This window comes from Sturnus vulgaris, chromosome 4 (assembly GCF_052056855.1).
Source record: "Sturnus vulgaris isolate bStuVul1 chromosome 4, bStuVul1.hap1, whole genome shotgun sequence".
In the NCBI taxonomy this organism is placed as follows: Eukaryota; Metazoa; Chordata; class Aves; order Passeriformes; family Sturnidae; genus Sturnus; species Sturnus vulgaris.
Genome location: NC_142246.1, coordinates 22,791,795 through 22,816,627, shown reverse-complemented (window position 1 = coordinate 22,816,627; position 24,833 = coordinate 22,791,795). Strand labels below are relative to the sequence as shown.

Genomic DNA, 24,833 nt, shown 5'->3' with positions numbered 1-24,833 from the left:
TATTTTGTATGCAATCTTTAATGTTCAAACAGTAACAATGGCTACTTTTAAATTAGAGTTACAAAACCTAGGACTTCCAGTGGAGAGGCATTGCAAGAGTTGACATGTAGAAGCATATTTCTCCCAAAAGCCAAAAGATTTTTAACTGAGGACAGCAAATACCTGTCCACTTGTGTAACACTACAATGTACAATGCCATTCAGATTCTTTTACAAACATGTCAGGTTTAGTGTTTCAGGAAGAAATCAACACTTGAGAGGAAAGAGAAGTAAAAAAAGAGAAGAATTCAGGGAAGATGGGTAGTGACAGAAGTCCTGTCTTGTGTGCTCAAGTTCAGAAGCTTGTAAAGATTTAAGGCTGATATGAAAACCTCAGATAAGACCAGGATATATTTATGATCAGAAGCCTCCCTTACAATCAGGTTGATGAGTGGTAAATATTCAACTGTCCAGAAGCTGGTGGGGCAATCACAACACCGAGTATTCCGTGTCCCGCTGGTATTCAAGGTGCCCACAGTGTAAATACCTGCTCACCTATATCACAGGCAAGATAACCCTGCTGGGCTATGTGCCACCTTTTATGGCAACATGCTATAAGCCCCTCACAGGTTAGTTCTGAGCTAGCTGAAGGACAGGGCAAGGGACAAAGCAAATCTTGTGGCACTAAGAAATTCTTTTGGGATGAGACAGATCTGCAAGACCTGAGGGAGCGTGCAGGACAGAGGCGACAGATAATAGGAGGAGGAGGGGACTGCCACCACTCACAAGGGATGTACAGCATTGTGTCTTGAGCCCACTTCATCTTCTACCAGAGTTCTCTTACACATCTGAAGTTTCCATTTCTTTTGCCTGCCTTTCTGTGCAGGAGGGTAACTTGGCCCCAGTACATACATCAGGATTTGGCTCCCAGACCTGACAGGCTCCCCATGATGTAAAGCCTGTTTCAGTCTTACTTAGATACAACCTAGGCAGTTATTCTTAGCATGCAAACAAGCAAACAAAAAAATAATTTAGCCATTCTAAAGGCATCCATTCAACCTTGCTATGTACTTAATCTTTTACTAATGTAGATGACTGATTTCACTAAAACCACTGTTCTGAAAAAAAAAAGTGTACTAAAAATATGTGAGAATTTAAGTGCTCATGAAAAAATATCCTCCATCTCTGGAAACTGAAGTCTTTTGCCTCCAGAATTACAGCAGGGACAAGAGAGGTGATGGTAGCACAGATTCATCCCTGCCAGCCCAACTGTATGTCTAAACCAACCCTGTCTGCAAGCCCTGCTGAGGGTGTAAGCCAGTGAAGTCTAGGAAGAATCAGATTAGTTTCCCACCTTTGACCACACTGTTGAGGAATAATATTAAGGTAACAAATCTCACAAAACTGCAGGAGGCAGCTGTTTGATTACTCCTATGCTGGACATACTGATGACTGTTATACAATGACTCAGGCATGTCTAAGAAGTGTTAGGCTTGCCTGCATGTCATTTATTACATGGATAGGACAATTCATTTCTGTGGTTAGCTAAAAGGAGAACCTCCAAAATATTAAAACCAACTTTCAGGATTTTCCAACAATATATCCAAGAGTCCTCTAAATAAAATACACATTGGTCAGGTTTTACATACTACATTCTTAAGTAAAAAAAAATATCCACAAGGACGGAGGTGGGGGCTGATCCAGGCAGAAGTTCATCATTAAATAAATGCAGATGCAGACAAACCAACAACTGAGGAACATTGACAGAAACAAAACCAAAATCAGTACTGCTGTTATCTGCAGATCTGCAGGCTAGGCCCGCTCCAGTTCAGGCTAGCAAAGTCCAAACACAGGCTTGTGAATAAGGGTATGCACCTTTAATTTTTCAAGATAGCGCTCTTGTGTTTTGTAACGGTAGAGGATCAGATAAAGAGCACATCTGTCTCACAAGAGGCACCTGCACTGTGGTCCTGCCAGGAGCTCTCCCTCGATTCACTTCCCATTCTCTCTGCTGCAGTATCTTTGTGAGAAAACAGAAAGAACAAATGTGAGCAAAACCGCTGCTGACAGTCGTCAAAAGATCTTGCACTCGTTAATGGAGAAGAGCTTCCGCCTGCTCTGTCTTTTGGCTTGATTGACCGCTGTCCGCACGGCACACTCAAACACCTGCTGCACGCCCCTGTTGCTGAGGGCAGAGCACTCCAAATAGCCTTTGGCTCGCACGTCCTGGGCGAGCCGCTTTCCATCTATAGGGCTGATGCAGGAGGAACTGTAAGGACCCACGTCACGCTGGTCAGTCTGAGTGGCCACCACCAAAACGGGGATGCGGGGCAAATGGCTGCGGATCTCACTGATCCATTTGTTCCTCAGGTTCAGAAAGGAATTGTGGTTTGCTACCGAGTAGCACATTAATACCACATCTGCCTGTTGGTAGGAGAGGGGGCGAATGCCTTTAAAGGCATCACTGCCAGATGTGTCCCAAAGACCTAAGCTGATCTGTACACCATCCATGAAGACATCCACTCCAGTATTTTCATATACGGTGGGTCTGTAGTCATCTGGAAAAGTCTCAGAGGTGAAACGTACCAAGAGAGATGTTTTCCCAACAGCAGAGTCTCCCACCAGAACACACTTGACTGAATCCAGCATTTTATTAATGTCCAAGGCCAAGGGTGCAGTGTCTGTGCAGCAGGAGTGAGATGGAGAGGTGCAGTGGTCTTAGAGACCTTCTATATAACTTCCATTTAGTGAGAAACCATCCATATCTCTTTACTTCTTATGACTTGATTCCACCACTTGAGACGAAAATGTTGTTTCCTCACACGTGACTCTGTCGGTTTAAAATCTTCAGTGAGTCAAATGATGTTTCTGGAAGAGTAAAAAAAAAATGTAATATTTATAACCCATACAGAACAAACCATTCCTCATCAAGATAAAGATGCCTGGACATATCTTTAGACAGGCATGGCAAGTATCCCTTACTGAGGATGATGAACTTCTGCATTTCCTCCCAGCCAGCTGTGTGTGCAACAGCCATTTGCGTAAATAACCTTCTTGCTGCTCCACAGGGGCTAACAGTCTTATCACTCTTGCCATTTTCCACTGACACAAGCTATTTTTTCCCTCCAATTGTCTAAAGACTAATAAAATTCAATTAACTTTGGTATAACTGCTACTAATATGCTGCAAGACATTCCCTGGCTCTGACTTTCACCAAGACTGTCAGAATCCTGAATCCTTACATGATCAGTTCAGATTCCCCTGAAAATGTACCCATGCTCTCTAGAGGTAGTCAGGAGAAAAAAAGCTCTTTGCTAACCAATTTGATTATTTAAACATCCTATATGGAACAGTAACACAGAACCACTTGTGACAATGAGGAAGCAAAGACTTCAGGTGTGAATCTCAAGTCACATGAACAAAGAGGTAATTATTTTTTTTTTTAATAAATTGCTTTCAACAATCAAGAAGCATAAGCCAAAGAAAGCCCCACTACCAATGCTTGCCCCAGTCAAAATTTCATTTGAAGGGGATATAACTGTCCTGGCACTTACTCTCTTGTAAAACTGAACTAAGAGTACTCTTCAGAGTTTGTAATTGCTTTTGAGCTCCTGCCAGCATTCAGTCAAATTTTCCTATTTTGAAAGCATTTCTTTCTTCCCCACTAGCTGTGTGCAAGATTCACTGCTCACACAGGGTGACACACAAGATGCTCCGAAAATCACTAACGGCAAAACTGAAGACAAAGTAGTTCTGATGAACAAGAGTAATTAAAAAGAAAGTATCACTGCATAATTTCAAAATGTCATGTGTTTGTTACATAAATAATATATTCCTGCTTCCTTCATATATGTAGAGAGACATTACACCTGAAGGCTATTTGCACAGAAATGAATGATGGCAACAAAGGGCATATACTGTATTTTACTGTAATGCTCTCCACTTTCAGCACCCTAACACACCACCCATCTTCCTCTTCATTTCTAGTACACTCCAAGCTTTAGTTTACTCCACAAAGGGGGAAAAACAAAGGAAAACTGCTAGATGAGCTTAGAGTGAACATTTTACAGGTACTGACTGAACTGCTATTGAACTGCTACTGGCAGTTTCATTTTGTATTGAGGCCATGCCCTACCTCCTCTTGTGCTGCTGGCACACCTGCACCTCTCCCACCAGATGCCCCGGCTGCAGGAAGATGCGTGGCCGGAGCACGTTGCTTTATAGAGGTGGCACCGAGCCTGGGGGCTGTCACCAAGCCCGGGGGCTGTCCCCGCACGTACTCGAGTTACGGTATCTACAGGAGTCATTGCAACAGACGCTGCTTCCTGGCCCGCCAGCGAGACCGGCTGCTCTCAGCATCGCCACTCGATTCTAGGAAGTGGGATGGAGGCTGAGGCTGCTTCACGACATTCCTGGCTGCCGGGAAACAGGCTGCTCTGTGAATTTAAGTTTTAATGGCAGCAAATGAAAGTTTGGTTTTAAAGATTCATTAGGTCTAGCTCCACTCTCTCACCTTCTCTGTTTTCCAAATATGCTCTCAAGGGAGTTAAACAATACCTTTACAAAACACGTCTACAAAAAATTCAAAAGCATATGTAGGATGAACATTCAAATTGCTTATATGAATCATAATCTCTCTGTCAGAGTATTCTACTTCAAAATTGGGTCAGCAATATAGTTTGAGAACACCTCAACTTCACCACAAGGCAGTAGTGTCCTATTCAGATAAAGCCGCATATTCTCAGGAGAAAGTTTCCATGTATCAAGTATCCTTTTCAGAATAAACATTTCTTTGGAGAGACTAGTCCTCAGTGCCTTCAGGTTCACTATTTTGTGCACATTGGAATGTGGGGGAAAATAAGGATGTCCAAAGAATGACTTTTACAATTTTATAAATGTCAAAATGGAGAAAGACAGATAAAAAGATTGTTCTGGCACTCAACTTGCTGATTACCAGGTCAAATTATACTGGCTATTTTGAAAGAAAGTATTAAAATTATTAAAGACTGAAAGAGATATTAAGTACTAATGAATATGGCTAGTTGACAGACAATAACAGAAGCTGAAATATTCCACTGTGACAGTGCAGAATTGTTTTCAAAGCAAATTATATTGTTCTACATTCCAGCAATGAATAATAAAAAAATCTGGTATATAACAAGGTCCATATTGTGGTCCTGCGGATAAAATGCTCTCAGTGGCCCTGATCTCACATTTGTTCACAACAATTCATGTGCCTCCATATACAATCAGGACTACATATGTGCATATTGAAGTATTATCTTTAATTAGGCACATAGCTGGTCCTTGTTGCAGCCTCAGGATAAGAGCAGCATTAGGGTAAGAGCAGCAGTAGTGTATTAAACTAATTACACAAGTTCATCTCACTGGATGGAAAATGCTTGATTAAACATCAACTGTTCTTTAAAGACAGTACTTTAAAGTGTCCTTTAAAGACAGCACTGGGACTTCTGTGCTTCAGTACACAATCAGTTTTAGAAATATTTGTAAAAGTTTTGGTCCCTTTCTCTCATATTCTGTCTTGGTCCGACAGCACAGTGTGCTACGACCATTACAAGATTGCAGAAAACCTTCTGATCATAGATCAGAGATGGAGTCTAGCTGCTGAGGCATTTTCTTTTCCTCCAACAATTTGATTTTCAAAAATTTACCAACTTTATTAAGATCACTTTATGAAATTCAGTATATAAACCTGTATCTTCTTTTACGCTTTTTTTTTGGTTTATGCTTTCATCACTCATAACAACAGAAGATATTATTTGAATAATAAGGTAAGACTTTTCATGAAATCATTAGGTATAAGAATGCATGTCTTATGTGGTCATGCTGAGTAGTGATCTTTATTGAAATTCAGGTTTTGTTCCTTCTGTCTCTGGAATACAGACACTAGTGTGTAGTTACAGAGACCTCGGACTTCACTGATGATGTGAGCACAAGAAGCCCTACAACAGTCGCTCTTTGGCAGTGTCTGACCTGCACCTCAGCAACCTCCTGCAGGTAAAATGCCTCACACTTGATCATGGCTGAATAGGATACAGAGAAGGTGAGTGGGACTGCCAACCTGCAATGGGATGGGGTGAAAAGTAGAGCACAGCAGCACTGAGCTCTTTGCAGGTAGAGGATTCAAGTGAATATACGTCCCATGAAAAACTAATCTGGTATTTGCTGAAAGAGCTCTACCAACAAAAGAAAGCAGGACTACTGTATCAAAAGGGGTAAGTTTATCAACTGAACCAAATGAGATTTTAATTTATGCCAAGAATATCTCTAGCATCTGCTATTCAGATCATTGTGAGCATGACTCGCTATTGCTAAACATGTCCAGGGGATGGACAGCATCTTATGATAGGAGAAAATAAAAACAGTCAGGAACTTCTAATTTCAAAACGTATCTTAGATACTGATAATGCACACTCAGGTGGCTGGAATTTCAATGGAATTAGCAAAACAATATGGCAAACAACTAGCTTTTTAGATCAGACACTCACAAAACGCTTCAGAGAGTTAAAGTAGTTAACACGCTAACTATTATTGCCATTATTCACTCCCTACCTCAATTACATCTCAGCAGAGTTCCGTTTATGTCAGATTAACAGCAGATTAAGTTTTCAGTTTGAGCACTATGTATGCTAGTTCTGGAAGAGATTTGACATGGCAAGGAAATTAAAATATTTATACTAATAGAAAAGGTTGAAAATCACAGGAGAGAATTCCACTAGCTGCCCAGTGCTTGAATGTACATACTGTCTTTGTCTACCTACTCTACTCTTGCAAGTCCCACTTCACACAGAGGTGGGGTCTGCAAAATAGTCACTACAGTTCTTCTCCAGCATGCTCATTGTAACCACTGCTCCTTCCAATTGCACTACAGATATGTAAGAACTCTCCTCACATCCCTTAGTTAGACACCCTCAAGGAGAGGAAGGAGGCACAAAAACTACCCTCACTGACCAGAACAGTGTGCAGCTTTACACCTTCACCTCCATGGGCACAGTGGGCACTGTAGGGCAGGGACAGGGCCTGAGAACAACTCCTGCAAGCAGGATAGGGAGGAGGAGAAGGAAGGCTGGCAGGAATCAAGACAGGGCAGAGACACTGTTGCCTGGTTAGTGACAGCACCCAGAAGATGCAGCCCCTGTGACACAGAAACTGTGGCTGTTGTGACTCCAGTCTGGACGCTCTACTAGATCACCAGATTATCAAGGTGACACTACCTGGTTTTCAGCTCTGTAGGCAAAGTGTACCTGCTCCATTCAGGTACAAACCTCCAGACTGCTTTCACAGCACAGGTCTCCTGAAAACGAATCCATCAGCTGCAGTCTGTCTGGAGACTGCTGCTGGTGTGCAAGCAAATGGCCCCTTGCTGCACCTATCATGCATTCATTAAGCTGATTCTCTGACATCTGCATTAGCTGCCTCCTGTTTTTTTAAGTCATTTTAAGACAATTTTGATCTATAGCCCTGTCTTGCCAATCAGCCTCCCTCCACCTCAGAGAGTGTCAGCATTTCAGTCCATAGTGGCATTCACTGGTGGTACCACTGCCATGAAGGAGAACTGGCTCACAGCCTTTACCTTTGCAAGACGCTGCATCTTTTCCCCAAACTACTCCACCAAAAAATCTCCATTCAACTCATTCACTTCCTAAACTGGCTACCACAGGGGCCATCACTATTCCTTGGCCCAAGAGCGAGATGGCAGGTTACTCATTAGCAGAATAATTCAGTGTCTGATATATTTATAATACTGGTGGATTAATTGCCAGTTTATTTTTCAAGGCGCTTTTATATTTCAAAGAATTGAAAGGATGCTTAGAAGCTTGGATGAGTGCTTTCATACAGATATTTTATGCTTAAGCGTAATCATTTCTTCAATGCCTTTCTAAAGTTAGAAAAGCAAGCAACATGTAATGAACCCCTATTTTCAAAACCAGGATATCTTGTCATCTCAAAAACAATCTCCTTCCAGAATTTAAAATAAAAATTTGCAGACATAAAAACTTGGAATTTTTTCTTCCACTCCTTTATTCACAAAACTGAAATCCTGTTCCTGTTTTCAAATTTCAGTGTTTTGTTTTGAAAAAAATACAAAACTAAATTTTGGGTTTAATTTCTAACTTATGAAATTTCGAGAAAATAGAGAACCACTTTCTTAGAAATCTTTGCAAAAAATCACATCTGGATCAAGACAACATCTGAAAATACCTCCATTTCTTTCTCTGGCAGTTTTAACCACCACAAATGAAGAGAAAGATATATGATCAAATATCCAGTAATTTTGTCAAATTTATTATTAGCAAGGGAACTCAAGTTATCAGATTTAAAGGAAATTCCCTCATATTGAGAATGTGAAGTCTTGGTATAAAATAACAATAAACACAGATCAATTTTATTTACAAGATTAAATGAGATGTGAAGTCTTAGCAAAGGGATGAAAGCTTATAGAGTAACACAATATACGTATTTAAGCACATGCTTGCACATTGCACATACGTATAATACTGCTTAATGATCTATCTTAAATTTTAAAAAATTCAATTTAATTTCTTTAGTAATAGTACCTATAATAATATATGCAAGCAATGGAAAATGACACATCTAAAGATCTATTCAATGTAACACAGTTGCTGAGAAAAACTATTTAACTCTCATTCTAATTACAGAATTAGACAAAAAATATATTTACTTTATCTCCAAAAATCCTCTTTCTGTGGCTAATCACACCTTGATTTAGCAATTTACAAACTACACATGAGCACAGGCTATTAGAACCATTCCAAAAATTAACAAAAAGCCTGTAAGACTCTCGTGTACTGATCCGAGATCCTAAATCTCTAACTAGAACTCAGTGAGATCTGGCAATGCTAAGTACCCACTTAAAGATGCAAGCCATTAGTCTGAAGTAATTTTTTTCCATGTTTATGGCATGACATGGTAAATTACGAACTATGTGGCATTCATGGTATTGCAGGTCATTTTCAAAAGGGATTCATTTTCAGTATAGATGTTCTCTCCAATTTAAAATTGGGGTAAATCAAGTGTAAGAAAGTAATCCCTTCAGAAAGAACCAGCTTATAAACCATTCTCAGTCTGATCCAATACTCTCAAAGTCACCAGAAATGGAGTAGCATGTCATGCCTGAAGTCAGGCAAGCCTGGCGTTCTCCTTCTGCAGGCTACTGGATATGTCATTGCTCTTTCCCACCCTTCTCTGTGCTAATTTTTCTCCTCTGCACTTAAACAGAGAAGAAATTTTTGAGTTTCACTACAGATACAGCTGTACATGTAGCAGCTGGTGTGCAAATGTCACACGTGTGTACATATATATTCACCACTGACACAGAACTGCTTCTGGGTGCAGATGGGGATACAGATACACTTGCAGATGAACACGGATAAAGTGCTGTGTGCTGACTCCAGTGCTATCACACGTACCATGAATAGTTCTTCTACCCGAATGACTTACAGGTCAAAAGCAAATTTTCAGCAAGTCTAACTGTTCTGTAGCCAAGCTGAAGCCTTGATAATATAAAATACATTATATTGAAATAATCGACTTTTATCAGACCACTCTGTGTGTAGAATTACTGACATGTGGAAATGTTTGCAACTTTGAGCCTCAAATCACTTAGAATTTTTCATGCCACATCCTCTTTTAACACAGTTCAATTTCTTGACATTTGAGAAAAATCAAAAAGCATTTACAACATATTTTGGTAGGATTTTTTAAACAGATTTAACTCTTCAAAATCTCCCCAATTTTTTTTGGCTGTTGAAATATTCATTGGCTGTTGAAGTACTCTTTTATTTACAACCTTCAACAATTACTGTGTTTTTTTTCCAGTGAGCCTAACCCTACCCCTGTTTCTGCTTGTTCTTTATTTTACCATCTGCAGACACGGGCATAATCATCATGAAGTACCTATTTCTCTTTCATACACAACCAACATTTCTTCATTTTAAATAATACTAATTATTATTAAATATTATTAATTATTAATTAATATTATTTTCTCCGAGAATGACACATTATTTGCTAGACTGCATGCATAGAAGTGCATATGCTCATATATAGATACACAAAAATATCGAAAATAAATCAGTGCATATTTAAAATCTAACTATTTCAGTAATAAATGAATACATCCATGTACAAAAAAAATCACATCCATATTACATGCATGTGTGTATGTCCATATACGTATATATAAACATATATATGGATACATTGATATTAATAAATTGCAAAAGCGATTGCTACAGATTGCTGTAGGAAACAATCTATTGTGGACAAAATATCTTACCATCATTTGAAAACCTACATGCATATTTTGCATCAAATGGATGCACTATTGAAATGACCATGGTATACATACAGGCATACATACATGTATTTGTATGCACATAAGCAGAGATTACTGCTGTGCTAATTGGGGCTTTGCAATAACCTAGGTATCTAATTAATAGAGTTTTACATATAAAATTACACAGTCACCCATTGTAAACTATTATATTTCTGCTGTGTATGCAGCCATTACATTTATTAGACACATCTTTACAATATGTTACCATGACTTGCTGTTAAGAAGATGCATATATTTATTTATATTAAATGTCGCAGATGTGTAACATGATAAACTGTTAAAACAAACGGGCATCTCCGTATACAAACTTGTATTTGCCGGGAAAAGGGCTTCCCCTGTTTCAGAGCCTGTGCCAAGCCCACTGCAGTGGATAAGGCTGATTTCTGTGTGTTTTGGCTCTAACCTGTGGTAGAACTGCACTCCTCTCCCCTGTTTGCACGCTACTTGGTCTTCCTGACTGGCTCCCTTAAACGCTACCAAGTAATCAACAGTAACAGTACAGCTAAAAGCTAATACATGAATGATACAGGTGATATAACATGCTAACGTTAAAAGGTCTTTAAGAATTGCCCTATCATTTCTCCATTTTCCTCAACGGATCCCGTGCAAGATCTCCAACTTTACTTTCAGAAGTCTCTTCAGGTTTAACTTTGCTCTGATTTTATAAAATGCCTAGCACAAAAATAGGAGATTCTCAAGTCTAGATCTTCTCCTCCTAATATCAGCAGGAGAAGAAGGATGTTCTCCATGTTCATTATGTTATGTATTTGCTCAGGTTTGACTTCAGTGGGAGGTAAAGGTGAAGGAGGAAAATGTTAGTTAGAACAGAATTAGCTAGTGTTCCATGGAAGATTATTTTTGTATATTTTGTGATAAGAAGAAAGTGTCAGATGTACAGGTGTTTTGAGTAGTAATAATGATATTGCAGTTGATCAAATAATTCACAATAATGACCTTTTGCTAAAACATAATGATTTGTTTTTAATTTAGGGAGAACTCATATTTACTGCATGTCACCATTCCTTTTGCTGTGATGAATATTAAACTTCTGATGTTAATGAGCAAAGCTAGCAAAGGAAGCAACAATAATTTCATTGGGTATTTATTTTATAACACAGAAACTCCCTGACAATTTTAGCTTTTTCCCCTTAGAATTGCCAGCAACTAAAACCTTCATGTCTCTGTATACATTAGAGTGTTTAAAATCATAGTCTAAATTTCACACAGCAGGAAACTGCCACCTTTGATATCATTCCTAAATTTTGTGTGCACACTTGTACATAAAAATGTTAAAAAATTTAGGAGCTTCCTTAGAAATAATTACACTTACTTTTCAAGTAGCAGGTGTGACATAAAAACATACGATTATCATTACTTGTCCTGCATTTGATGATTTATTACTTTTATCTTTTTGATTTGTTTTATAAATTTTAAAAAAGGAGTTGTCTTCCACAATCTATGCCATGACTTAGTATTCATGCACTATATCCAGTACACAGATAAAATAAGAGATAATATGTATCTACAATACAAGCAGAATTTGTTTTCTTACCATGCAGCCTCTCTAGAATTCCTTAATTGAAGAAGATAAAATTAGATAAAATAAATAGGCGTGCATAGTTGCCTTAATCAAACTGCCTACGTTCCATGCATAGTTATGATTAAAGTCCAATTTCAAAGGAACATGCTTTTTAAAATTTTTTTTCAGTAATTAGCACAAGTTATACCTGGTAACTCAGGTTTTATATTGATTTATATCTTACACCAACTATATGCCAGAGCAGAATACTTATTTTAGTGCCTGTTTTCCTTTACTTTTCTCTGATTCCACTACAACCTTGATCTCTTGCCACCTTTATATAAAACATATGATACTGCAGACAGCAGCGGGTCATATGGAACAGGTTAAGAGGAGAAAAGACTCTACAACCCAAAGTAATGCATAAATCCTTCTCACTTGTTCTCCAGCCGAGTATTTTGAGAAGCCATTTCATATATTTATAGCTGACATCTACTTGGCTTTCAGTCAGTTTAAAGATCATGCAAATCCCCATGCTACGGTAAATCTTAATGCGCAGTTCTTCCGTAGGAAGCATAGAAAGTTTTCCTTGATTTTCTTGATTTTTACATATTTTGAATGAAAATGATCACACATATGAAAAGAGATATATTTTAGGAGAGAGATGTTTGAACATTATGAGAACATTTCCCATACTTTATTTTTGAATCCTGATGGACTTGATTCAAACTCAGAGATACTTTACCCAATGGCTTTTCATCCAGAATTAAAACTCCACTGAAAGAGATGGGAATTTAAAAACTTGCACTTAAATTGATGGAAACTAAAGAAATGACATGAAGGGTTTTTACGACAGCTATTTCATATTTTTATAGTGAGAAAAGCAAAATCTCACAAATTAGATAGGTAATTAACAGATAGATTAATTAATAGATATTTGAGTATATCAGTAGCTCAGTAACTTCAAACTCCAAAGTCCTTACCAGTTTTTAAGCACAGTCATTTGAAGGAAAAAAAAAAAAGAGGCAAGCTGAAGACTATGTGTCCACTGGCATACCTATCAATGAAAGGAATAACAGTTTTCTTGAACGTTTGAGAGGTTTCATATTCTTTCAATGACCATGGCACAGAAAACAACCAAAAGAGACCCCTAGCTACACAGGGGTCTTGGTCTCACACTTTTATATTAGGAGAGCTACTTATATCTATATTTTGACATAAATCAGCCTAACCTTCAATAGCAACATACTGTCACTCATGAGGAGAAGTGGTATCACCAGATGGTACAACAACCTCAAGCTGGCAAGCATCAGTTACTGGTACTCCACACCCATACTTGTGTGTGAGAAGCGGCATCATGCACAGTATGTAACCACAGTCCACTGTATCAGCTTCTGCCAAGAGAGGTGTTTGCTCCTTTTCCAGCACATGCTGAGTATTTCCTACGTGACAGGCTCCCTGTAGAGAAATCCCGAAACCATAGCAGAAACCTCGTGTTGTTTCCATGTCAGGTAAAGAGAAGCATGCCAAGTTCAGCCCCATCCTCTTCCCTTAGCAATTTACACTTCTCCTTGGCTTCTGTAACCAAAGACCAAGTGCAATTGCTCATGCAAAAGGGAGAGATAAAGGGTCTGTGATAACACAGGGCACGGCCACAAGCAAAGCTAGGCACCAACCACTCCCGTGCCTACTCTTCGAGGAATGCATGCACGGAATGCAGGCACGAACTAAGTGCTCAGACCATGTTCCCCCCTATCCTCCAGCCACCCTGTCAGCAGTGACAGACTGTGACTGCTGGGACTATTGCTCCCTGCCACTTTGCCAGCTGCTCATATTAGACCTGATATACTACGGTTTGTAGCCATAACTTCCAGTACCCACACTCACTGCTGCATTACAGAAGTTTCGCAGGCTCGAAAAGTCTCCCCTTCCACAGTACACTGATCCTTCTGGTGGACTGGAAAGCTTTTCCAGTTCTTCATTGACATAAAAATTGAAGGACAATTAAATCCTGCTAAGCAAATATGAAACTCCACTTGGTTTTGTGGAGCAGAGCTAATGGTAGGCTACAGCCCACAGATTTTGTTGTTGTGTTTATGTGATTCTATCCAGTATTTTAAGGCCATAATGCTTTAATAGTGAGCTTGAGACAGCTGCAGCCAACTTCCTTTCTTAATTGCTATACTGGAGTTACCTCAAAATATTTTTTAGCTGTAAGTTGTGTCATAGCATGGAAACATTCAAAAACTGTGGATTTAATAAATCATGCACCACTAGCCAAAAATATGGGAACTAATTTGGGAATGATGTTAAGATGTGTGGTTTGATGTCTGAAATGTTACACCAAAACTTTGAAAAAGGCAAGTTTTACAGTTACTTATTTTCTCTCTTTTCAAACAATAATCAAAAGCAGCATTAAAAAATCTGCAATTTTTCATTTTATGGTGCATGTCAATCAAATTAATCACTTGAATGGTGCATTCAGTAGCATTCTACTGTTTCTTAGGGAAAACTATAGAATCACAGGACCAAAATTTCACAAAGAAAAGGGGAGGTTAAGAGGTAATTTTCACAGAAAACCTTTTACATTAAAGTGCCTAACCCACCTGCAGCTGTACATCTAGAACTACAGCAAAATAGCAAATAGAACAGCAAAAGTAAGAGGAGAAACAGCAGAATTTCATCTCCCTGCCTACGTGTCCTCCTGTCTGGTTATCAGAAAGCGTCACTGAGAAAAGCTCCTGGGGAGCTTCCACAGGTACAGACCCACTGCTCTACGAAACAGGAACAGCCTGTGACACCGTCACCACACTGGCTGCTCATTTCCTGTGTGCTCTGGGTATGCTGCAGATCACCCACTTACATCTTTGACCATTTATATGGCTTGGCCCTCACTGTACAAGAGATTACTTCCCTAACATCACTGGCACTAGCAGTTGTTACCAGCAATGTGACTTTAGCAACAGTCTCTCCATTTTGAGGCCTGATGCTCTTGTGCTATGAGATGATTTCACACTGCTTTGGCACAGTAAAATTACCCTAAAATGAGATTAAATGACAGTAATTTACAGCCATGTTGCCCTGCTGATGGCCTATGAATTTGTGTCTTGTTATACATGAAAATCAAACCAATTTTTAAATTTGATTCTTCACTCTGCAACTTAGTAAGTACAGATTACTTATAAAAACACCAATTCTCTGGAACTACAAAACTACAACTTTTCCTGGTTTGCAGTACCTAATATAGGGAATGTAAAACTTGGTATTATGCCTCACTAAGACCTACTGTCTAAACTTAGCAGGAAGCAAGTGAACATGTGGCTTTTTGACCCTGTGGTTACTGCCCCAATCTCAAACATGGTATTCACATGAAGTCTGTACCCATGTTCTCTGATAGATTTGACTTCATTTGTATGATAGATCTTCAGACCAGTCTTAGAAAAACTATGCCAAACCCCATTCTAAAGTCAAGTAAGTACACACATGTGGTCCTTCCTACTGGAAAACCACAAACACACTACACACTGATCTAAATGGTGGGGGCTGAAAATGTGGAATATGAAGCAGCACAACATAAAGCACAATCCCACCTTATTCCAACAGCAACAGGCACCAAAATTTGCTGACAGATGTGCCTATTAACAACTAGCTCATCTCATTTACTCTACCTTTTTCTTCTGCAAGTATTTTATTCAGGATAAATCCCACGTTAAACCTGGCCTCTGCCAGATGCCACAGTTCAACCCCTGCCCCATCCAGAGGTGGAAACACAGCTGAAAGGAGAAGTTAGAAAATCTTAAGTCCACATTCAGATTTTTTGCTGGGACTTGTGTCAGAGAGATGGTTCCAGCCTCAGTGTGCTCTGTCCTGATTCACCTTTCAGATTAACTGCATCTCATGGGCAATGTGACAAGACCATCCCATCTCCACTGGAGCATCATAAAATGCAGGTTTTGTGAGGGTAATCTGAAAATGGGTGTGCACAGATGTGCACACATGCACATACACACATACTGATCTATAAGGGGGCTCCACACCACAAGCATGCCACAGTTGGCTAAAAAAGCAGAGAAGAAGCTGTGGGAGTGACCTGAACACAGAATTACATATGTGGCCATTTAAATGGAAATCTTCCATCTCAGAAAGTGGCACAGGAATTTGTTAGACCCAGCCTGGTCAGATAGCTGCTGGAGCCAGAGCCAGCCACAGATATGTTGCCAAATTAAAAATACCTCGAATCTTGTTCCAGTACTACGAATGTGTTTATCAAATTCTTACAATAAAATCTTCACCTAAATTTGTTTGGGAATATTTAAGATGAAGCAGAGTAGTTTTCTCATAAGCATGATGTACTTCACAAACAAGGAAGAAGACAATAATTTGAAATGTTGCAGATTTATACATGTCTATCACTCCTGGGTTCATTGTTCATACAACAGAAAAGAGCATTAGATCTGATGATCCACCATCTTGAGAGGAACTCCCATTTTTTATTTTTTCTTATATCAGTTAACATGGAAGAAACTGGCATGGTACAGCCCATCACACCCCCTTTTCTACTTTATGTAAGGCCTTTCTCTGCTAAGGTAAAAAAAAACCCTCTGGAACAAATGAAAATCCAGAAAATGCAAGATCTAGGCCAGTGTGGAATTGTAAATCTCAACAGTAAGCATTTAACAGATGGTATTTAACAGAAAATTAAAACTGATTATATGAACCAATTTCACAAACTTATTAATAAAGGTAATTTACAAAAGTAAAACAAAATATATTGAATTTGATTCAGAATATCAATTCACATTAAGACTCCTAGAAAAAAAAAGAAAATGCAGTGAACTCACCAGAGGCAGGAAGCTGAAAGAGGCTGTTGAAAATAAACGTTACGGAAGTCAACTATCCTAGATGAGACAAGGGAAGAAAAAAAGAAGAGTGGTGTTCTGTGCTCCTGGCTTTTTCAGATAGACTTCTTTTTTAGCAGATTAGAACAATTATATGATTGAGAAGACAAAAAATCCAAAAGCTCTAAAGGTAACCAGAGATGCCTGTGCACACAGGACAAAGTAGTCCTGGCAACTGGGTTTAGTTCATCTGGAGGCAGCAGTCATAGCAGACCCAGATGCAGTGTGACGAGAAAGAGTGGAGAGGTTTAGCGTAAGTCAGCTTCCTGGTGAGAGCTTCACAGCTCTGCCTCTGTGGGTTTCTTGTGGGCTGGTATATCTTTCTCTCTTTGGTGACTATGGGAGCAAATGTAAAAACCTTGAAAGTGGGGGAGGGAGGCAGATCCTCTAGGCTGCTGAAAGCTTTCTCTTTGCACTCTGCTGCTCCTACAGCTGCCTCCTCCCTGCCCTAGGGACTGATGGCACAGCACAGCCCAGCAGCTCAGCACATGCGAGGAGAAAAGGAGCAGATCGACAACTGCCTGGCATGGCTACGTGCCATCCACTCTCCGGTAGCAGAATGATGTTTGGGATTTTTCTGCAACCTGGAATATGGCCCTGCCTTTACAGAGGAAAGTAGGCATGTTTAACTGACTTTGTGCAAAAACCCAAGGCAGGCACTTTGGGCTGATTCAACATTGGTGTACATGGTTTTGTTATAATACAGTGAGGATCCCTGTGAAGCACTGGTCAGGATTGATCAGTAGTATCATTTTATCAGCATATAATTGTGGGGGTGTATGCTGGGTTTTGCACCACTTACTAGTGATTTGTCATCAGTCTCATCTGTTTTCCCTCAGAGCCAGGATTAATAGAAAAACGATTGAGGCGATTCTCGTGTTCGGGCTTGGATGTTTACTGTATCTTTTCAGAAACTACAGAAAGTATGACAGCACCTCTAGCTCCTTGCTAGAAGTAGGAAAAATGGCCATAACTGAGCCTGCTTCAAGGCCTTTTAAAGCTGAAAAAAACAATAGAAGTTTAACACCTACATTATTTATCCTTTTAACCCAATAATAGATTCCCACGACCCTTAGAGTGACATTTGACTGACCAAAGGCTACTACCTGAGCTCCGTGAAGAAGACAGAAGAAGAAGATGAACAAAGAAAAAGACACCACCCAAATTCCAAATTCCAAATTCTCCATCTTGTCCCATATCCACCACTATACTACAAAACCTCAAATTTAAAACCCATCACCCAGTGAAAATACACACATCTAGCCCACCACACATTTGTGATTTCTGACTTATTATTCATATTTACAAGCCTTCTCCAAGGTTCCAGGTCCAGAGCAGTGTTTTCCAGGGGGTCTGTGCCTGGAAGCACAGAAAGCGCAAAAACTTCAGATTTCTGAGATCCAATATATAATCTCTTCTATGAGCAAAAGGAGGCTCAGCAGGTGGAGGCAACACAGACATTGAGACTCCCACCTTTCCCAGCACAGGCAAATTGAGCTGGCCAGATCTGCATCGCTTCCAGCTACCACAACTACTACCACAACACTGAAAGCAAAGTTGTGACAGTAGTTTCAGGATTTCAAGTGCCTATGGTATATACTTTAGGTGTCATTACCATAAGAGGTTGCCCACTTTATATGATCAGGCAATCAGACTGCAGGGAGAGCACTCCTGTCCCATTCTCCAGAAGCAGCCCAAGTGCAATGGCAAGCAGGAGAGCTGCCCCTGAGCTGAAGGTGAGGGGCCTGGATGACCAATGTGGTGGAATGTCTGGTCCTCAGGCAAAGTACAAGCACTGCCTTCCCAAGCAGCCTTGAAACTCAGAAGCACAGAAGTGGAAACCAAGTCCTTTTCACCAAGTATTTTGGGCCCAGTGAAGTTATCTCAGGCCATCTCTAGCCATGAAGCAGTAACAGTGGACTGCCCGATCCAGATCTAATGCCATGCTTTTTATGTTCCTTGAAGAATGGAAACTTTCTGAAGACAGCTAATGAATTGGTCCACTTTAACATTATGACAATACAATGTATTCTAAGATGAAGTCATACCACTTCCAAGACAGATTAAAAACCAACAGAATAATTTACAAGATAAAGCAAAAAGGAAACAAAAAGATTATTTATGTGTAGATGAAAGGTAGTTTGTGCCAAAAATATAAAAAGAATATAGCCTATGTAAACGTGCTGTAAACCTGCTGATGCAAAGCTTGCAGAGCAGTGCTGCACAATTAGGCTAGGAAATAAATTTTTCCTTTTTCCTACAAAATGAAATTAGTTGATAATCACAGTGATGAAGGTAAGGAAGGCTCACAGAAGGCATTTGGGGAATCCTACCTTCTTAAAATCTTCAGTTTTCCTTTTAGTTTGAGACAAGATTTTGAATAAGGAGCTTCAGCACATCACCAGTTTATGTGAGAACTTGTGTTTCTTCATGTTCACATTAAACATGTATTAATCTGTTTTTAACTAGGTTTGAGTTTCCCAGTACCAGCCTAAGCAATCAGGCAGTAAGTTTCCATTGCAATTGTGATAAAGCAAATCAGACACCCAAACATTTTGAAATGTTTCCAACAGAAACATTCAGAACTGTCAGAAGTAGAGAAATAAATACTATTTGCAAATTATACTGATACAAATGTCTTTGGTGATCATCACCAATTTTAGGTCTGCTACAGAGGGCAGATACTTAAAAGCGCAACTACTCTTCTCTGTTTTGTGCTAAGATTAATCCAGATGTGAAGCCATCTGTCTAAGTAGTTTGCATTTTGGAAAGAGTGCATCCATCTGTAAAATACCTCATAAACAACTTTTGAACTGAGTGAACTCAGCAAAGAAACAAAACTGTAGAGTAAGAAACATGTTCTAACATGTCTTGATTTCCACCCATTTCCCTCCACTACATTTTCTGAATGATCTTGACCCAATAACTTCCCAAAAATAATTGAATATTATTTATTTGAGACCTTTCTAAGTAATACACATACTTCTCACATTTGATCCATTATTTCACTTCCAAGAGACCTGGAACTCCAACAAAAGACCCTCAGCTCCATGCATTCTGCACATGTAGGTAATTCCAAAGTTAGGTGCAAAATTGACACCTGACCTGTTTCTCTTGATCCTTGATTGTAGAGTAGGCTTTTGGGAGGTTTTTTTGTCTTTCTTACTGCAGTTTTTCTGCTCCTTTTCACCTCTTCATGCTGTGCAATGAAGGGGAACATCTGGCTGTGAGAGAATAGTTAATACATTAAAAAATACATTGCTTCTCCTTTTTAAAAAACTCATTATGAGTCATTATCTGGGACTTTCAGAAATAAACACCTTGTTGCAGAAAATATTTATGGGGGCGGAGCGAAGGCTTTTTTGTATTCAGAAGTAGGCTGACAGCAAAAAATAAAGTCTTAAACCACAGGTAACTAAGGGTTTATAAGAAATTATAAAATAATTTAAAATGACAAAAAGAACATTACAATGTAAGATGACATTATCCAGGGTCTTAACATGGCTCAGTCTATCATGAAAAGTCACATTCCTTCTTAATCCACTGCTTTCTGTCCCTCAGAGAAAAAAGAAAGCTGCTGGTTTTAGGAAGGGGGTTGAGATAAAGGAAGGAAGCTGTTCCTGTCCCTCCTGCCTGATTTCCTTTTTGTTCTCAGGTTCACTCAGCTCTGATTTTGGTCTGCCTCGGATAGTGTGGTATGTGCAATGCTCAGGAAATAAACCATGACACTCTTGATACCCACTGTATTTAACCCTACAAGCCTTTCTCCTGTCCTAGATGATCATTAAATTACACAAAATAAAGCTAATTGTTGCTTATGTCTAGCCAGTGCACCAGATATATAAACAAAACACAGGAAGAAATATGCTTATTTTGTGAAAAAAGAGCCTAATTCTTTTTTGGTATAATTTTCAAAAGGAGGCAGGAAAAATGTGCAGGTCAAGGTGTCAGCTGTGTGTTGGGAAAAGTGGGATGTGTCTATTTGCTTTCCCCTGAGTTCCTCAGCAGTATAGGGGAAATCAGGTAGGATCCCCAGACACATTTCAACCTGAGGCTGAAGTTCCCTTCCCAGGAACAGGTACCTCAGCAAAAGGGAGGCTTCCTCACAGCATGGCAGAGAGCATTGCTAAGGGAGTCTCTAAAGCAGACCAGGCACAGTAACTTCACATTACTCACTGTGAGAACACTCAGTCTGAAAGAGGAAATGAAAATGCAGTCTCACAAGCACTTCCTATATGGATTTTGGTAAAACTCTCACGCATTATTTACTATGCCTTAATGAGTTTAGGCTTTGGTTCATCATTAACCTAACACTGTGGGTCAGATACCCCTCAAGTTTGGTAGTGAAGTGGCACAAACTGAAGCCTATGCTGATAAAAGAGAACCCAAAATCTAGCATGAGGCACGTTCCTGACACTTTGTGTGGGCAGGACTAGAGGCCTTCAGAGGGTGAGTCAAAGCCCTTCAGAATACTCAGACTGAAGCATGCCTGACAGAGAAACCTAAATGAAGGAACATGCTTGAAATGCCACTCTCTCCTGTGGACTCTCTTGCCTCCCTCCTGAGTCACAAAGCTCACCTTTCAGCTCAACTCAGCTCCTAAGCCCCTTCCCATGCCATTGCCTCTTCCCCTTCAGTGACAGGCTTGCTCTCTGCTTCAGGTGCCCTCAGAGCAGCCCTCCAGCTACTCCTGTTCTGCAGGATTTGGCCCTAAGACTGCCCAGTTTCTGAGTGCAGTGCTGAGATAGGTGCAAAGCACAGAGCAACTCAGTCCTAGGCATGCTTGAGCAGCACAGACCTCTCAGACCCAAAATAGAAAACCCTGAGTTGTGCAAACGATGATCAAACTTGGGTTTGGCACCAAGATTTGGGTGCGGTCATCACCATCCATCCAGCCCCTTTTCAAGACTGCTGTAGCTCCATACATTAAACCCATACACTTCTGAGGGAAGGCAGACAGAGATCTTCCCACTTTCTGAGACCACAGCTTTCTGCTACCTCAACTACAGAACTAGTCTTTATTACTTTGATGTTTTCCCACTGTGTAGAGGTTACTAATTAGCTATTTCTCTTGAGATCGGGTTGTCAGCACCATGTGACAAAACTAACATTTACATACTTAATGTGTTTTCTTGGAATCTGATACATAGATTCCCCCTGTGATGTCAGTGCAGAACTGGTGGACAATGTACAGGAAATTATTTCCTCCAGAGCAACATGAAAACCTACATCCCGTTTCTTGAAAGCAAAGCATGTTTAGGAACTGCACTGAGGGTTACGTAACTCCCTGTCTCTCATTCTGAGAGAGTCTAGCATAAAAGCAGTCACATCATATGATCATAAAATGTTTAAGGGTTGGAATGGACCTTAAAGATCATCCAGTCCCAACACCCCAGGCCATGGGCAGGGACATTTCCCACTAGACCAGTTTGCTCCAGGCCTTATCCAGCCTGGCTTTGAACAATGCCAGTGTTGGGGTGTCCAACAGCCTCCCTAGCAACCTGTTCCAGTGTCTAAGAACTAATTCAATCTTCTTTCCCCAGTTTAGGTACTATTTCCAATACCCATCTGCTCCACTGAAGGAACAAGATTCTTTCTGTATTTACCTGGATGTGGTTTTTTTGCTGGCACTCTGGGAAGACATTTGCCACCTCACGGGGCAGACCTGGGGCTAAGGGCAGATCTCTCTGACTGCCAGAAGCTGATTTGGGTCTGCCTCAAAGAGTATGGTGCGTGCAATGCCCAGGAAGTAAACCACGGCACTCTTGATACTCACTGTATTTAATCCTGCAAGCCTTTCTCCTGTCCGAGATGACCGTTATAAAATAAAGCTAACTGTTGCTTATGTGATATAAACAACACATAGAAGTGTGCTTATTTTGTTTTAAAAGCACCTATTTTTTTTTCTCAATTTTTTAAAGGGAGAACGTGCAGAACGTGCAAACCCACATCTGTTTCTCTAAACTTTCTGACTTTGGCAATTTTCTCTCTCCCGGGGGACATTCCCACTTCCTTCCCCCACCTGGCTCTAAGGCGAAACTAACGCCAGTGGCTTTGCCGTAAGCATGGAGGAGGTTCCAGTTGTTTTCTCTGTGAAACCACTCCCTCCTGAGGCCGGCCCGGCTGCGGGGCGAGTCCGCAGCCCGGCGCAGGGCCCAGACCCGCCGAGGTGCTCCCACTGCGGCTGCCGGGTTGGCAGTCACCGGCACCCGGAACCAGCGCCGAGGGAATCACAGGCTCCTCCTTTGGCTCTGCCCAGGAGACGCCGGGCTGCGCTGTGTCACAGCAGGGAGGTGGCGGAGGGAGCTTCTTCCTTCAGCAGCCGCGCTGCAGCCGCCCCGGGACTACCCCTCCCCTGCTCCCGCAGGCCCCGGGCCCAGCGGTGGCTCCGCGCCCCGGGAAGCGGCGGCTCCGGCAGCTCCCGGCGCTCGGCCCGCGGGAATCGCCGAGCACACGGCCCCGGCACCCACGGAGGGAGCGGACACCCGGCTCCATTCTCCCTTCTCCCCAGTGCCTGCTCCAGCCCCAGTCCCACGGCCGCGGCCTTGCCCGGCCCCGTTGGTTCTGCTGACCGTGCATTCGTCTTGTCAGGAAAGAAAACAAACCAGGGCCCCTGCCTCGGCTATGGGCGAAGCCATTGGGGTTCCCTTTGGCAAACTCAAATCTAAATGTAGCTGCTGGTTTTGTTTTGAATGTGCTTTTCCCAATTGCTCCTGCTTCGAAGGAGATAGGGATAGTTATACTGCTCAGGCTCTCTGCTTCACCAGCGAGTTTCTCCTTTCTAGTCCATAAACATGGACTTCTTCCCAAAAGAAGACTCAGAACAGGAGCCTGACATAGGTGCCCTGACCTGCTCCTGAAGGGAAGCCCCCCTGGCAGCCAGAGGTCATCCCTCCAGTGTAAAGTTCTGCCATCTTCAGCATATCAAAGTAGCTACTTCACATGGCTATCTTGATAAATGCCCAACCTGTCTATATGGCACTGCAAGACAGTAAAAGGAGATAACTTGGAAAGGCAAGGGTGAAGAAGCCTACTTTCACCCTGATTTAGAGGCAGGAATCCAAGGCAATGCCTTGTGAGTTAGCTGACATGGAGCAAACACGGTCATGGAGAGCTCCCACAGACCACAGGGCTACCATTTCTCCATTTACAGACCAAACTGATTCAATCTGTGGCACTGGCAGAGGATTTCCACTGCTTGCTCTCCTGGCCAGTGTGTATGACTAGCCACAGATGTCTATGAAGGATAGTGCTGTTTCTCAAGATAATACAAAAATAACACTGATCCATGCAGTTGCTTACCAATTACTCATGAGAAGCCAGTGCTAGCCCAGCCAGGCCCCATGATGCAGAAAATCAAGGAACATCAAGGGGGTCCTTTCCCATCAGGGTTTTCAAAAACATTGTGCCACCAGCAACATCCACAGTTGCACAGAACTTCACCAAACAGCACAATGCCTTTATTTCAGTCTCCAAACAGACTGATCTGCCCAAATAGCCAACCTACTAACCTAAGGTAGTTGATGGAGAAACCTTGACATTACCATCTTCAAACCTGTGTGCAAAAATAAACTTGTCTTGCCCATCTCTAGCACAGAGCAGCAAGCATATTTTGAAAAACAACTCTACCCCACCCACCTGTAAAGAAGAAAAAAATTCACCAAAATACTACTCCAAATACAGTGTTCTCCCTCTGAGGAAGAAATGAACAGCACGTGATGTGTAATAACATCCTTTAGCACCTGTCATACAGAGAAACAACTTCACTCTAGTAGGGGCACAGTAAGAACTGCTGCCACCATCATTCTATGCCGTTGGCAAGGGCACCACCTATTGTCAAGCTACCTGACACATTCCACTAGCAGACACATTTAATTATATAATATTTAGCTCCAATAATTTGAGCTGACAAACTGTCTCAAGCAGTTTTCAGTCTTAAAGTTCAAATAATTTTTCTAAGTAAGGACAGGGAGACAGACTCTCAGAAGTCCCCAGGGTTGCTTTTGAAGAGCAAACTCCCATCTGGAAGCAGAGAGGTGCTCAAGACTATCCCAGCA

The 24,833-nt window shown here is 40.9% G+C and overlaps 1 protein-coding gene across 1 annotated transcript; it reads right to left on the bottom strand.

The window, feature by feature from the left end:
* Positions 1–17,064, bottom strand: RHOH (ras homolog family member H). The gene is made up of 2 exons (XM_014871061.2): positions 16,720–17,064; positions 1–2,846 (listed from the first exon to the last, which is right to left on the bottom strand). The coding sequence occupies exon 2, from the start codon at positions 2,625–2,627 to the stop codon at positions 2,052–2,054; it is 576 nt and encodes a 191-aa protein (XP_014726547.1). The 5' UTR covers positions 2,628–2,846; positions 16,720–17,064; the 3' UTR covers positions 1–2,051.
* Positions 17,065–24,833: the final 7,769 nt, after the last annotated feature.